Here is a 17,228-nt window from a genome sequence, read left to right as displayed (position 1 = left end):
TTTAGACATATCATTGTGAAAATACAGAATACCAAAAAAGAAACCATCTTAACAGTACCAGGAAAAAAACAAATCTTCTACATAGGAATGACAATTAGACTGACAATTAACATCAACTGAAAAACAACTGGAATTCCATACCCAGAAAAATAAAGAGTAGCAAACTAAAAACATATTAAGACAATTAAAAAGTTCAGGGATAATGCTATCAACACATCCTCAGTAAATGAAATTGTAGACAATGTACTTCAGGTAGAAAACTATTTACCACAGATGAAAGATCAGAGTGGCCAAGATAATGGTTTACAAATTGAGTATATAGAACAATAACATAAATAATTAACTTGGAGGGTTAAACAATATAAACTGAATAGGTAAATATTATTGCAACTTCTCAAAGTTGTATGTGTATATATTGTAATATACATTCTGGTGTTTAAAAAGTCTTCTTTTGATTGCACTTGCTCCTTCAGCTATTACTCAAGTCTACTCTCCACTTCTTATCAAAATTCCTCAAAATTTGCCATTCCTCATTTTCTAATTTTTTTTTTTTTGCCTATCATACTCTGTTAATCTCACTTCATTTTTCTCCATTTTTTTCTGTAAAATCTTGCCTGTGAAGTCACCAATGACCTCCATTCTTGCCAAACACTAATCAATTGTATGCCCCATCTTACTTTATTTGTCAGCAGCATTTGACATAGGGAATAAACTCCTTCTACTTGAAAATCTTTGTTCACTTGGCTTTGAAGGCACTATCTTCTTCTGGTTTTCCTTCTATTTCCAGTGATTTCTGCTTTGTCCTAGATTAGCTCTTCTACTTCTCAAAGTCTATGTGTGGTATTGCCCACGACATAGCTGTAAGCTTCTTAATGTCTCCCCCTGTTGTCCAGTGATATGACTTTATCCTCATCCCTTGATTGAATACCAAAGATACAGTGAGGCTCCAAATTATATATTCAGCTCTGGATCTTTTCCCTGAGCTTTAAACTTATTTATTTAACTGCCTTCATAATGGCACTTGGATATTTCAAACATGTTGCAAACAGAACTCCTGGATGTTCTCCATATTGACCTCTTCCCTGGACTTCCCCATCTAAGTAAATGGCACTACCACTCACCCAGATACTCGGACAAACAATCTAATAGTTTATCTTGATTTTTCTCTTTACTTCAACATCCAACATATTCAGCAGCAATCTTTGAAAACTGTAAATCATATAATGTTCCCATTTCATAATTCTCCAAAAGCTCCTCATTAAAATTGAACTCCAAAGTTCCTAGAATGGTACCCAAGAATCTCATGACCCACCTCTGCCTCTTGCTTCATCTGTGAATTCTCTACCCCAACTCACACTGTTCAAGTGACAGAAATGCCCTGCTCTGCCCCAACTCCACAGTTTTTTTCCTCTACAAGAAGTTGGCAATTGCTATTCTTCCTCTGGAAAACTTTTCATCCTTATCCTCATCTTATTTAATCCTGTACCTCATTAATGTCACTGGGCAAATATAGCCTCTCAGTGAGGCCTTTCCTCAGTCCTCCATCTCAAATAGCCCGCTCACTACTTTTCCTCTCTTCTATCCTTGATATTTTTCACTTAGTAAAACTTACCACTACCAAAAATCACAAATTTGTTTACTGATTTATTTTCTAATTTCTAATTTTCTGATTGTCTAGTGTCAAGTTTCAGGAAGAGATTGATTGTGTCTTGTTTACTGCTATAGCTACACTATCTAGTATGGTGGTAGAACATAATATGGAATCCATAAAAGCTGTTCAGTGAATGAATCAATATATTTAATATGCTACAGAATATATTAAAAACAAGAGAGAAACTCACAGGTAAAGAACAGATAGATATAAGATTGGGTTGAAAAACTCTTTAATTACAAAAAGGGAATTGTGATGCTATGCTTGAATTTTATAGCTCAGTGTAACTTCTGATTTTGTTTTCTCTCTGCAGTTGTCTGCCTACCACCAGTAGTCAGTGTGTAAATATGCATTCCTGACCCAAGGATGATATCCTTTGCATTTTTATTCATTTACCCTTAGGGAATAACTAGTGCTGGATCATCAGGTAGATGAAGCAAGACAGACTCAATGACTTACTGATTTTGAAGAGTGATGACACACTTAGAATTTTCTGAAATAGCATAGTGTCCCCCAATTGTAAAAATATTTTATAAAGTAGATAACTGATGAATAAAAAGGAATGATTATAATCAGTTGGAATAAGCTGAACCTATTAAAACTCCAAAACAAAAAAAAAATACATAGTCCATGATGATAGTAAAAAAGGGAAGTTACCTTGAATCTGCCAAAAGACTATCATTTGGTATATATACCTTTAATGTATGCAGACAAATTTTAAAATGTTATTCATTAATACAAATAAATTTATGGGGGTCTACACAAAATTTTGGTCAACATCTAAGTTATTATCCACTCATGGTTGTTGCCCCGAATCAGACAAGGTGTTTTGTTAAAGGCTTACTGTAAAGATGGTTATGTCTTAAAAAGGAAAGGGAATATATGTAGATCATCAAAAGAGTAATTTGTATGGGAACTTCTCAAAGTTGTATTTATGATTATTACACCCTAAGTATGAGAAAATAAAAACTAATCTTAAGCTTATTGGAAAACTGCACATTCCATGATTAAAACACACACAAACACACACAGAGATACACACACACACACAAACACACACAGAATCAATCTTGTATTGACCTTTCCTGCTTGAACACAAGGGTGTTTTACTTCCAAGCATTAGTAAACTCTATCTCTTAAAAAGATAAGGCATTTAACCAAATAATTTACTCCTACTTTTAATTAGTAATATTAACACATCACTGAGTTAACACATCACTCAATTTCTCATGAAACAATATTGAAGAGTGGGCCCATATTTTTTTACATGAATAGAAGGTATAATTACTGTATTTAATAAGATTGTTTTGAGCCTAAACACAGAAAAATAGTTGCTCTTGAGCTCATCTTGCTTCAGATGACACTTGAGACCCTACTTAACATTCTAGCTTCCTCTTTTGCCAAAGGAGCTAAAGTGGGTGGTTTAATAGTAGCAAACATAATCTAGGAAAAGTCACTAATGTAGATTCCATTGTCTTCCATTTTCATCCAGGTGGAAAATGCACAGACCTGGAGACTACCCTAACTTAGGACAGAGAACCAGATATTAGGAAGATGGGCATTAAACCCTATACTCTTATTGTTAGGCCTGGCTAGGGAGCCATGGGATATGTTGGTTTCCCCTTCCCTTTATTTTTTTTAGCCATCTCAGGAGCCTATTAAATGAGGCCTGTAATGGGAGTCAGGAGGCCTATAGTCAAGCCCCAACTTTACTTCTCATGTAATATAACTTATGAGTCCTTTTACCCAAATGGTCCTAGGTCTCCTCACCTAAAAAATAAAGGGCTCTCCATGTCTTCTAAGACACTTTCCAAAATTAAAATTCTCATTTTAAACTAAATCTCAAAATTTATATTCACTTAAAGTTTATTGTCCCTGCCTTTGAATTAAACTCATACAAACAGACAATAAAACAGAAAATAAAATTACATTTTCAATACTAAGTAAAAGATTATGTGCATGTAATAATCAGAAAACAAAAACATTGCTTTATAATTCATCATTAAAATTCATCATAAAAATAAAATTTATAATTCATCTTGATGCTATGGCCACTTAAACGAAATACTTGATAAGCATTCATAAAAATGGTTATTATTTCATATCACAATAGAATCTTTCAAAGTTATTACTTTCCTCCCCATGCTGAGCAGAAGCCTAATGACAAAATATCAGTGTAACAATGAACAGAGAGATCTTAGATATAGTTTATAATTTACCAGCTTTGTTGATTACTTCCAAAACAGCATGTGCTGTGAAAGGGAAATGGGTTTTACAGTCAGATGGGTTTGGATTCTAATTCCAGCTCATCACTTTCTAGCTGGTGCCATTAGGCAATTAAACACCCACCAACTAATAAAACTTAAGGAGGGAAGGAAATCCTTTTCTTCTACACTGCTTTATCCCCAGTAGGGCCTGGTATGTTATAAATATTTTTTGAATGAATGAACTTCTCAAACCCTCCATTTTTCATTAGACTCAGTTTTCCGTGAAGATAACAATAATGTATTGCGTCAATTTAGAATTTTTAAAAGACAATTTCTGTGAAACCTATTAGCAGGGCCTGTGACCCTTAATAGGTGCTAAAAATATGCTTGTTTCATTGCCTTGATCCACTGCAAAATAAAACTGAGTCATTAAAGAGCAGACAGTTTTCTCAAAAATACTTATTTTAGGTACAATATCTACAAAAGCAATGAAACATGCTAATATATGGATTAATATCAATTAATTGTCACGTCAAAGCTCTTGATAATGTAAAATGTTCCTTTCATTACTTTCTTATTCCTGCACTTTCAACTACTGCCATTATCTATGGGCTCTTTTGTATCATCTCATTGTATTCATTTCTGTGAATAGTCTCAACAGGATACTTTTCTACGAAAGTAAGCTACTTTACTAGATTTCTAGATCCTCAAGGTCAAGACAGAAATTTGTATATAGTATGTGGCTGAACTATATGAAATTGCTGATATTTGGCCATTTGTGACCTATAAAAATTGTCATTTCGTGTGGTTCCACCAGTAGCTAATCAGTAAATATTTATTGTTTTAAATGTACAATTAAAATAGTAACTTTATATTTAGTTATTAATTCTCAAAATACATTGTAGAATTGGCCTAATAGTTATGCCACCAATATATAATTATAACACAATATAAACAACAAAATAAGATTAACAGACAAATTGTCTTACTCTAGTTTCACCGAAACTAAAACACAAGTAATTCCTTGCTTGTATTACTTCCTTTAGATGGGATATCCTCTCCCAACCCATCCAGCAACCTCTATAACAGGGGTCCCCAGTCCCAGTGCCACGGACTAGTACCAGTCGGTGGCCTGTTAGGAACTGGGCCACACAGCAGGTGAGCATCATAAAGCTTCTGTATTTACAGCCACTCCCTATCGCCTGAATTACTGCCTGAGCTCTGCCTCCTGTCAGATCAGTGCCGACGTTAGATTTTCATAGGAGCGCAAACCCTATTGTGAATTGCCCATGCAAGGGATCTATGTTGTGTGCTTCTTATGAGAATTTAATGCCTGATGATCTGTCATTGTCTCCCATTACCCCCCAGATAGGACCATCTAGTTGCAGGAAAACAAGCTCAGGGCTCCCACTGATTCTATATTATGGTGAGTTGTATAATTATTTCATTATATGTTACAATGTAATAATAATAGAAATAAAGTGCACAACAAAGGTAATGTGCTTGAATCATCCAGAAACCAACCCCACTCCCCTCCCTAGTCCAGGGAAAAATTGTCTTCCATGAAACTGGTCCCCAGTGCCAAAAAGGTTGGGGACCCCTGCTCTATAACATTCTTCTGCCCATTCCAACCTCCTCATTAAGATCCAGGCCAAATGCTATCTCCACCAAAAGTCTTCTCCAGGCATGCCATTTTTGTGCTCCCACTCTGCACCACTATCTATACACATACCTCATTAGAATCTCAGAATCTATTCCTACGAGTATGTCTCACTTTTACCTATTCGAAAGCAAGTAGCCATTCAACCTAAAATTTATAGGTACATTGAAAGAATCCTTGGTTTCTCAAGGTCTTTTCATTTGAAAATTCACAGATTTTTATTAGAAGTTCCCTTATATAAATCAGACTTAAAAATTTGTACAATAAACCTTTTCCTGCACTTTTGCCTGAAAAAGAAAATTAAATTCTGGATTATACAAAACAAAATAATGAGGGATTTTAGGTTATGTAAAATGTAAACAACATGGCGATTATCAGCTATGCTTACTATATCACTGTGTATTATTAAACAAACAAAGCAAAACAAAAGCTCACCAGTCTCCGAAGTCCTTACAGAGAGTAAAGAAGATACCTGATTGCCATGACCAAATCTGGTATAAGACCTTACAGAAATGTTATAGAGGGTGTGAGGTCTTAAGTTCCTTAATATTATGTCTGTTGTTGATGTGTTCTTCATATATAAAGTATCTATATTTTTATATAGCACTTCATAAGCAGTAATGATCCCATTGGGCTTTTCGGGTGGTGACCACTTCAACCTTATTTCATCTGCGGTAACATCAATTACTTCAACATCTTGAGGTGATGATTCTGGTTCTAAGGGAAGAAAAGAAAATTTTTAGTACCTATATTTTTATTGATGTTTGTTGCTTTAGACCCTAGAGGTAGCATAAAGTGAAGGCAGTGAGCATGTACAACCACTTTTAAAAAAAAATTAAAACTGCAATTGATATTCTTACCATCTTCTGAAGTTCTCACAAAGATGTCATTTTCTTCAGACAAAGAACTTTCTCCAACGTGAGTTGAGGCTGCCACTCTCATTTTGTATTTTGTGTATTTCTTTAACCCTATAAGGACAAGAGACAAACTGTTTAATGTCCTTAAAATAATATTCTTGGGATTGGTGCCATTTAATATAAGGCCAATAAGAATAATTTATATGGGGGACTAGATATCTATATCGCTTCCAAATGAATTACAGTCTCCTCAAATTCTTGGGCTTATAGGTCTTTCCATGTTGGTGACTTCAAGTTCTTTCCTAAAATACTAAGGCAATAATTTAAAGTTGCGAAAGTAACTTTTTGGCACACTGCAGGGGGTATAGTTGACTTGGCACAAATACCATGTCAGCTGAATTACTTCAGCTGATTTTTGCATTCGTACATTTTAGTCTTCAATAATGAGTTATTTTGATATACCAGATACAGTATTCCTTAAGTTAAGTAAATTTCTATGAAGCTTGTGATCTGATGCTTTTTACTTCATTGTGGGTAAATCTAGTTAAAGAAAAACACATTAAATAGAGTTACGTATGCAGGTATTTTAAAGATATTCATGGTGACACAAAACAACAAAATATGAAGTGACATAGCATGTGTTCTGTAGTATATAAGGCACAGGGAGATGGGCATATTTTCCACCAGAATAGAAATATAAAACGAACAACAACAACAACAAAGCATTGTTTTCTACCTGTTATGAGAAAGCTGTTATCTATAGTAGTTATCTGGAATGCACTGTTCGTATCCAGTTCCATCGCATAAATCGTATAGTGAGTTATTTTTCCATTGGGATATGCTGGAGGATCCCAATATAACAAAATAGATGAAGAACTAATATTTTTATAGTTTATAATTTTAATGGAGCTTGGCACTTAAAAAGAAGAATGAACATATGAATAAAAAAAAGTATCACAGTGTACAACAGCAATATTTGCAGTTAATTGTTTCAAAGGAAATACATCCTTACCTTGCTCACGTGTCCTAACACTGAGAACTGTTGGTGGTCCTTCTCCCATGATGGTGAAAGCAGATACAGTAATCATGTGCTCAGTGAAAGGTACAAGTCTCCTGATAACATAAGACAGCTGTTCAGCTGCAATGTCAGTAATATACTGATTCCTTGTAGTTACTGTTTGAATTCAGTAAAAAGAGAAAAAAGAAAGGTGTTTGGCTTCACAATCAAAACTATTTTTTTCTTAGACTACAAAATCTTAAACCTGACTTTTCCTTATTCATTAATCTCTCCATGCACACCTCTATTAAAGGTAGACGTGTAATAATAGTAAACATAAAAATATTAATTTTAGAGATTGTATTGAATATTACTATGAATTTCTGAGTACCTCCCAATAATAACCACAAACATTTTGTGTTCATAATATAATTTTGCTAGTTTTTACACATTACTGTGAAACATGACTTTAGTGTTTTTAAGAAAACATAACTTTCTTAAAGAGACTGGTTAGGAATGTTTTCTGAAAAGAAAGAGTAGGCAATAATATATAATTGAAATATTATAAATCAATACCAGGATTTAGTAGAAGAGTTAAAGAAATATATAATTGAGATATTATAAATCAATACCAGGTTTTAGTAGAAGAGTTAAATAAATAAAGAGTTTTATTTGGACTCAAATTTCACCATACATTCATACATTCAGTAAACCAAATAATTCTTTAAAGCAAGCATGCTTGGATAACTGACAAATAAATATCCCAGAAGGATTTCAAATGTTAGATTTTCACTTTATTTAGAATTTGTGCTTCTAAAACTCTTAAGTAGCAATTAGGCCAAACTTGAAATATTTAAGGGAACGTCTGCATCAGAAATCATGGGACTCTTAATTTTCATTGTTGCCCTCCAGTCTTCTTTGCACAAGAAAAATGGATCGGTAAGTGAAATATAAACATCTATTGAATATAATGTGATTTTTTTTTTACTAATTCTACCATAAATAGAATAACACTTTTAATTTTGAATGGGACAAATACCAAATTAGAGAAAAGGTAATAAAATGTTCTTCTCGTTTAACATTTTAGAAAAACTAGAGAGATAATATGTGTCAGGTGAGTATTTTTAATTTGCCATGTATGACATTCTCCTTTTAGAAACTGTAAGAGCCACTGACACTGAAGAGCAAGTGTATACACTAATGACATCACCACATCGTTGGGGTCACCTACACCTGTTTATCACACCATGCACTGGAGTTGTAACTTTCTGACCTATTTACCTTTAGTGACATTTGAAAACCTATTAGTCAAAAGCTGTAGAGAATGTGAGGCCTGTAAATAATTTGAAGATATGTTAATCCCTTCCCATCACACCTGCTTTGGCAACTGTAATAACTGATTGTCTATGCAGCTTGGCCAGAGACTCTAGGGTGCTACTTTCTCCAGGAAGAAGGTCAAATGGGTTAGGAGGGGCCAGCTTCTGCCTGTGTGGCATTTCCATTTGTTGCATGAGGTTTTCAGACAGCTAAAAAAAAAATCCGACTCCAGCCCAAGGACCATTAATAATATGGCTGAACTCTAAGCTAAGGTTCATTTCTGTGCTAGCTAGCACTGGTGGTTTAAATGCAGTTTATAGAAAATCAAAATTCTACCTACCAACTGGTGAAGTCTGGTCTTCAGCTCTATTCCTTGCAGGAAAGTTTTCATCTGGATGACTGTTATATATAAACGTAGCAAGTGAGTGAAGGTCAGACGACATCTCTGCTGAACCCTCATATAATCCTACCATTGGCTCTACTATGTTCACAATTTCTGGAGCCATGGGGTCATTTATATACTGTAATTAAAAGTATATATTTTAAAAGACTGTGACAATTACACTTCATGACTTAAATCAAGTATTAGTTTCAAAAAACATAACTTTGGAATCACGCTGTTATAAAAGATAACATATTTCCATGACCACGGTCTTCTTTAGATTCCAAAATTTCATTCTCCAGCTACTAATACCCTGAATCATTGTAACACATTGTGATCATTGCATTTCCTAAGAGAACAATACTGTATTTTGGGAAGAAACAGATTTTGTTCTGACTTGAGTTAGTTTCTTTATGGTAAGATAAGACGTCCTCATGCAAAGGTTTCATGACTGAGATATTGTAACTGCTCACCCCCAAATGGTAAGTTTCTAGGCATACTGATGTATTAGAATGTGTTTTGCTTCTCTAATTACCTGTCCTCATTTGTATACCAAACGTGAGAGGTCTACATGCCTGCTTGATATACATCAATGATAATAGTTTATAATAGAGTGAAGTTACATACCAGAATAAAACTACATGGTGATATCAATAGTTTTCACACAGGATTCATGGCATACCTGTCAAGACTCTGGACCTAAGGAATATTTAAAGTAACTGCAATTGTTCCTAGATCGTATAATGTAATTCACACATGTCAAGTTCACCAAAACGGCAAATACTGAGGTGAAAACATCAGGAACAGATTATGGATGAATACAGTACAGGTTTTCATTGAGCTAACAAGATGATTCTCATTTCTTCATCCCCACTAGCATAATTGATTGAAACAAAATGGGGAAAAGGTGTTTTGGCCAAATAATATGGGATATTTGTGTAGAATGTTGACTTTGGAAATAAGACTACACATTAATCAAAGAAAATGTTGCTTTGTTTGGAGTCTATTTAGAACATACCTAATCAACATAGGATGTGAAGATAATCAAGGAAATCTGAATGTGTTCTAGGTATTAAATGATACCAGGATGGTATTCGTAATTTTGTTCATTGTGGTCATGGAATTATTTTATGGGTTGAAATATCCATGGTTTTTAGAAATTCGTGCTTAGGCATATAGGAACAAAATGATGTTAAGTCTGGAATTTATTTAAAAACCAGAGGCAAGAATGGCACCCTATTGATGATTACTGAATCCAGGTGGCAGGTATATGGAGGCTTATTAGACTCTTTTCTGTACTTTTAAACCCGTTTGAAATTTTCCAAAATAAAATAGTTTTGAAAAAAGAATATGCTGAAAAATCTACTCTTTTTTACTAATTTTTTTCAAGTTCTGCTTCAAAACTTACCTCCAAAACCCCTTTTTTTAAAAAAAAATTCTATTCCTTATCAATTCCATGCTCTTTTACCCTCAGAGTTTATATTAATTCATAATATAGGTTTCAGTTGTTTATAAGTTTTGGTATATCTGTCTTTTAATTATCTTACATGTTTTGGAGTTGTCTTCACTCAGAGAGCCAAAAATAGGTTTTCTAGGCTTTAGGAATATCAAAGCACTTAATATTTTCCAAAAAAGAAAGTACGTGCTCAGGAAAAAGTTCAGTCAAGCAAGAAATTTTATGGCATTTCAGTTAACTATCTACAATGGCAAGTTACTTAAATATTAACTCTTCTGAAAGATAAAAGAATGGAGAAATGAGTCAAAAAATCTTCAGTCCTCCAAATATTTACAAAATGCAGTTGTCTAAATCTTGTTACAACTCTACCCAGAAAAGTGCTGTCATGAAAAGCAACAGGTTTCCTATAAAAGCTACTTTTTAAAAGTTGTGATAAAGAACTATGGATAGAGAACTCTATCTGGGTTTGTTCCTATGTCCTTGTATGGGACAAAATAAAGGTCTTCTGTCTTACAACAGCTCACTTCAGCACTGCCTCCACAGGGAAATTAGGGAGGGCAGGAATCACAAACACATAACTCAGAGAAGCTCTGGTGTTGCAGTCAATACTTTATGCCCAAACCACACAGCTGTTTCCACTATCAATCAGTCACCCTTTGAAAATCTACTGTGTACAAAGCACTATAGAATGAACTATAGTGAGGTAGCCCAAAGAATTTCCCCCTCAACTACAGTTTTGCATTAAATCTCTCAATATTTTCTATGCCGTGTCAGACAAATTATTGAGAGTTAAAGCATAGCATCCCATCAATTACATATGTTAAGCATCTCTGCTGACAAACTACCATTTCAAAGTGAGAGTTGACCTGAATGCTTTGACTATGTGAATGACTCCCAAATTCTGATATTCTGACATTAGAAAAACCCTCTATAACTTGGGGAATGATTTGAAAATTGGCTTTGTAACAACCCAGAATGTTATCACTAAGTGTGTCATGTTGCGAATATTTCTCACACTTAACCTCTTAAGAAAAGACATTAGGTTAGATGTTAGTTAAGTTTTCATAATGAGAAAAAAAAGTAATAATATTAAAAGCAAAAATGTTAGGAAAGAATTTGGACTTAAGAGAGTAGTGGGAAGGGGCAGAGAGAAGCAGCAGTAGAAATGAGAGAAATAGGAGGGAAAAAAGTCCATTGCAACACCTAAAAATTCACAACTCATTGATTTAATACAGGGTTCTCAACCTCAGCACTACTGACATTCTGAATTAGATATTTTTCTGTTGCGGGGGCTGTCCTGTACATTGTAGGATGTTTAGCAGCTTCCCTGGCCCCCACCTACCTCAGTTGTGACAATGAACATGTCCTCAAAGATTAACACATGTCTCTTGGAGAGCAAAACTGCCGCTGGTTGAGCACCATCGAGTTAGGGAATGTCACAATTTGTCAACATGAAAGGCCTTGCATATGCTGCCCAGGAATTCTTGGAATTTATGTGAAAGAATTAGGAGTCTTCAGAGATAAATTCCTAATCCACCTGAATAAACCAACTTGATTTTACATGTAATAATCTTAATTATAGTGAATGTGATTGTATTTTCTAAAAAACCCTATCATATCTATCAGTTTGGGGTCACTGGAAGTCTGCTGAATTGAATTAATGAAATTTTTGACTTATTCTTAAGAAATGCTTCTATATTTTAATGTACACTAAAACATGATTTGTGCTGTTATCAAGAAGTGGTAAAAAGAAAAATTTTTTAATTAGCATATGCTTGGAAATCTTCTAAAGGATACCGTATCATTCAACACATTATTCAGGTGAACAAATCTTTAAGTCTTGACTCTGTTTATGTTCCTAATGCTGAATAAAATGAACCTATCTCAAGACATTCCTAAACTACTCTTGGGTTCTGTCCTCAGCCTCATTCCTAGCAATCAGCCAAGCACTTAGCACAAGACTTTCTTCTTACATTCACCAGTGACAAACGTTGATATTCTCAAGGAATATGTTGGATGAAAAGATGCATCTATATCAATCTCAGAAGTCTGTAATACCAGGCAGCAATGTGTCTGTTGGAGAAAAATGTCTCAGGTTTCTAATAGAACAAGTACCGGATGGGATCTGACTGTGAAGTTCAAGCAAAGAGCAGTCCACGGAAATGACTTCAGGGTTTTTTAGACTTCAGTCTTAGTGGAATGAGGCTCCCAATGAAATGATTTTTTTTTATTTGACTGTTTTGAAAGAAGGAAGAAATTTACATCGAAGGAGAAATAATTATGCTCAATTTGGCTCCATTCAAACTCCATACAGAATACTGTGTTCAGTTGATTAAGAGGATCCTTGACAAACTGAAAAATATGCACAGGAAAATAATCCATGATATGAAGGAACTAGAAGCCATGACTAATAAAAACTAAGGAGATTAAGTCTTCGGAAAACTCTGACCATTATCTTCAATGAGAAAGAGTTAAATCATTGTTTATTATTGTTGTTACTGCAAAGGCTAACATTTAAGCTACTGTGTATTACAGAGTGTTAAACACTTTTACTCATGTGATCTTGTTTTATTGTCCCCCAAAGAGATAGATGATTTTTATCTCCATTTAACAGTCATCTGTTCAAGTTCACAAAACTAGTGACAGCAGAGGTAGGATTGGAACATTTTTCCTGGCTCCAAAGCTCATGTTCATAACCACTAGAATCTACTGTGTTGGTCTAGAGAGGAGACTTAGGACGAACTGATAAAAATTAAAAGACAAATATTTCAGTTCAAAGTAAAGAACACCGTAGTTTCTTATTCATCTGTGGGTTTCTGTGCCTAACAGAGTGCCTAAAACCTCATGATTACTTAAGAAATACAAGCTTATGGGACCATAACAAAGAATACTTCAAAGCTTATAGGATAGGAGCTACTTTTGCAGTGGTAGATATCCTATAATAGTTTATCAAATAGTTTAGCAGAGGTTGGATTCACATCATTTATTAGGAATGATATAGATCAGATTCATATATAAGTATGGAAATTGAAATAAAAGCTCTCAAACTCTGAAACTCATTTTGCTAATGTAATTTTCAAATATTTGTTTAAATATTAAAAGTAAAATCTTATACATATTTCAGCTTGTTTAAATAATCCATATTTATTCAGAAACAAATAGATCATGGGATTCACTGGAAAAAAAATCAATAAGGGTAATGAGATCAAATCATGCCTAGCATAGGAGGGTTATATTATATTTTTAAGTTTAATCATCATGTTATATGTACATGGCTACAAAAAAAAGATGATGAAGGCTTTATAATGAAAATAACAATTCCCTGTTTATACCCTCCTTACCTCTTACTTTCCAGAAGCAACACTTTAAACAACTCCTGTTTTCAGTTCTTATGATGTTTACTTCTAAAACACTAAATAATATGTGTATACTGCTCTGTTAACACTCATTTATTTTAGAATCTATTGATTTTCTGCAATGATAGTGAAGAGTTAGGTTACTTAAATACATATATACCTTCATCATCTGTTCTCAATTCTTATTAGGTTACTTTCATAATGTAAATAATATACTTAAATCTGGAAGGATTATTCTAATAAGTGTTTGAAATATAAAATAGTAGGCTGGTGGAGTGTAGCGCATGGCCTCTCAGGTAGATACCCACTATACCCACCTCTTGTTGTTCCTGCTTTGTAAAATCTCCTCTTCTTTAGTTAGTTGGGACCTATGATTTGTATCTAACCAATAGAATAAGGCAAAAGGAATAACATGTCTCTCCCATGATCACATTATATAGACCCTTCTTACTGACTTGACGAAGTAAACGGCCATGTTGAAAAAGGCCACATGGGACAAAAAAAAACTGTAAGGCACTAAGGGGAGTCTCCAGCCAAGAGCCAGCAAGAATCCAGGGCCCTCAGTTCTAAAGCCAAAAGGAAATAAAATCTGCCAAAACCTGAATGAGGCTGAAAGTAGATTCTTCCCTAGTCAAGCCTCCAGATGAGAACACAGCTCAGCTAGTTTCTTACTTGCAGCCTTATGAGACTCTAAGAGGAGAACCAATCTAAGCTGTACATAGATATCTGACCTAAAGAAACTGTGCGATTATAAGTATGAATTGTTTTAAGCAGCTAAGTTTGTGGAAAATTGTTATGGAACAATGGAAAACTAATAATAGTGAGATAACAGTAGCCCAGGCAAGGTACTGTGCAATCCTGAGCTGAAGTGGGGGATACAGGAATAAAATAAAGACATATGCAAGCCACATTCTGGATGTAGAAATAACTGATCGTAACATTAAGTGGCTACTGAATGCTAAGTCGGATCTAAGTCAGAAGTGACTCCAAGGTTTCAAGCGTTCATGACAGATAGGATACTGGTTCCACTATCCAAAAAGACAAACATCAGACATATATCAATGCCATAAATGCTCACTCTCAAAGCCTTCTGGACCATGGTTTCTTAGACAATGACCTTCAGGTCAGAGATTTGTGTTATGTCCAGTCAGAGGGATTAGAAAATTCTAAACTCAGGTACCAAGGCTTCAAGTCAGCCTCTCTTTAGGCCTTAATCTTGACACACTGAAACTAGTAATTGCCTGGACAGACCTTATGGGTGTCCTGTGGGAACCTGCACAGGTCACTATCACTGTCCCTAGATCTCGTCCTCATTCCAATGTCACATCTTCCTTCCCATCATGAACCAGGCCCTACTATCTCAAAGAAGACTTCTGTTTTGTTTTATGGGAAGAAATTAATTTAGATGTAATGAGCCATGGCAGAACCTTCCCACAAATGGCTGCAATTAGGAATCCAGAGTATCGGAGAGAAGGATCAGAGTAGAAAGCAAGGCAAAAGAGTCAGACAAATAGGAAGCAGTGATTGAAACTGTTAGGTCATCAAAAGAAAATGTTATGAGATGGCTGAAACCAAAGCTCTGTGGAACATCTTTACTAAAAAGTTAGAAAATAGAGAGAGATAGCTTTTTGAACTTTCTTCATTTTTGATTGTGCAAGGCCAAAGGATTGCAATGTCACAGTACATAAAACTGCAGAAAGTATTAAGGAACAAACAGTGTCAAAAGCTGAAAAGTGGGGGGACAAAGGGATGGATTTTGAAGGAGATAAGAACACAAGCATGGTTAAAAATATTTAATCCTCGTATCGGACACTGGGGAGGTCACTGGTGACTTCTAATAAGATTTCAAGGATTTAAAGAGTTCTTGAGTTGGGGAATGAGGCTACCTTTTCAGAAAATCAATAGAAATGGGAGGAGAGAGTCATTACCCTGAAAGAGGTACCAAGGTCAAAGAAAGGAATAACAAATGAAGAACTAAGCCACAAGTTGTATTTCTTATGTCATTTACTCCCAACCCTGTAAGGTGGCTATATAAGCCCCATTATGTAAATGAAGGCACCAAGTGTCCAAAAGTTGATTTGTCCAAGGTCATAGACCTAGAACATGGCAGAGCCAGGTCAAGAACCCAGGGCCATTTGGATTTAAATCTTCTGTCATATCTGTTTCCCCACATCAATCTCCTGAAAGGTAAACCCAAACACCATTTACACGGGGAAGCAGAAATATCAGAAATGAGTCTGATCTAATAAAGAAAGATATAACCCGAGAAGTAAAGAGAAGCATAATGTCTCCTTTCATTGAGAGAGGATAAGGGAAGTAATATTGGGTGGCAACTAAGGTGGATGATCCTATGCCAAGATTAATGATCACAATAGGTCACAATTATTTAGCACAGCACTTACTATATGCCAGGTACACTTCTAAGCTCTTTACACACATGAACCCACTAAATCCTCATTATCAACCCTTTGTTATAGGGACTTATAATCACTATCTTAAAGAAGAAGAAACTGATGTTCAGAGAGCTCAGGCCAACTTTCCCGGGGTTAAACAGTTAGTAAAGGCAGAACTAGAGTTTAAACCTGGTTTACACTCTTAACCACTTGCTACATAGCCCAGGGAGAGACAAAAACATAATTTAAATCCAAATTTGTATGTCTCCAAAACTCATGTGCTCTCTACTATGAGACAAGAATTGCAGACCAGATAGAGACAGAATCACAAAAAAAAAAAAGCCTTTCTAGAACCTCTTAGCCTCATAGAAAAACAGGTGTGGCCGCCCATTCAACAGATGTCATTAGCAGAAGTGGGAAACCTGTCATCTAGTACTAAGAAAGCTCAGTATCTAATTTAAGACCTTCTCAGCAGGAGCAAAGGGTTAAGCTTTTGCCCTTTGCCTGAGTTGTCAACTAGAGTATCACAGAAAGCATAATTCAACATCTTTTGCACAGAGGAAAGGAATCAACATAGGATTAAAATTTAACCCTGGGTTGAAGATGGTGAGCAACTTGGAGTGGTAAGTCCTGGGTGGCCAGAATGCATTGAGCACATGGTGAGGTCAACTGTCACGTACAGGTAAGTGCCAGAAATAGAGGGAGGCTGGGACTAGAAATAGAATGAAAGCATGTGTGGGGGAAAATAACAGCACAGGTAGAAGCAGCAGCAATTCTGAAACAAAACAGCAGATGCCAGGTGCTGAATAACTATCATGTTTGTCTTTAAGGCCCAGTGATTGCTGCACTGGTCCTAAGGATGTTTATTCTTTGAGTGCCCCAGGGAGCAGCCAGCATCTGGACATGACTAGCCTGGAGGCTGAAAGGGTCTCACAGGTGAACAGTTGATGAG

The 17,228-nt window shown here is 35.2% G+C and overlaps 1 protein-coding gene across 1 annotated transcript in view; it reads right to left on the bottom strand.

The window, feature by feature from the left end:
• The window catches only part of PTPRQ (protein tyrosine phosphatase receptor type Q), a 216,451-nt gene that overhangs the window by 176,650 nt on the left and 22,573 nt on the right, over nucleotides 1-17,228 (bottom strand). The window contains exons 10-14 of the mRNA XM_024256953.3: nucleotides 9,030-9,210; nucleotides 7,388-7,549; nucleotides 7,112-7,291; nucleotides 6,379-6,486; nucleotides 5,954-6,235 (exon numbers count right to left, since the gene is read on the bottom strand). Coding sequence (XP_024112721.1) covers nucleotides 5,954-6,235; nucleotides 6,379-6,486; nucleotides 7,112-7,291; nucleotides 7,388-7,549; nucleotides 9,030-9,210 — 913 coding nt within the window. The remainder of the gene's footprint in view (nucleotides 1-5,953; nucleotides 6,236-6,378; nucleotides 6,487-7,111; nucleotides 7,292-7,387; nucleotides 7,550-9,029; nucleotides 9,211-17,228) is intronic.

This window comes from Pongo abelii, chromosome 10 (genome assembly GCF_028885655.2).
Source record: "Pongo abelii isolate AG06213 chromosome 10, NHGRI_mPonAbe1-v2.0_pri, whole genome shotgun sequence".
Taxonomy (NCBI): Eukaryota; Metazoa; Chordata; class Mammalia; order Primates; family Hominidae; genus Pongo; species Pongo abelii.
The sequence above is the reverse complement of the archived record's forward strand: the minus strand, read 5'-3'. Positions and strand labels throughout refer to the sequence as shown.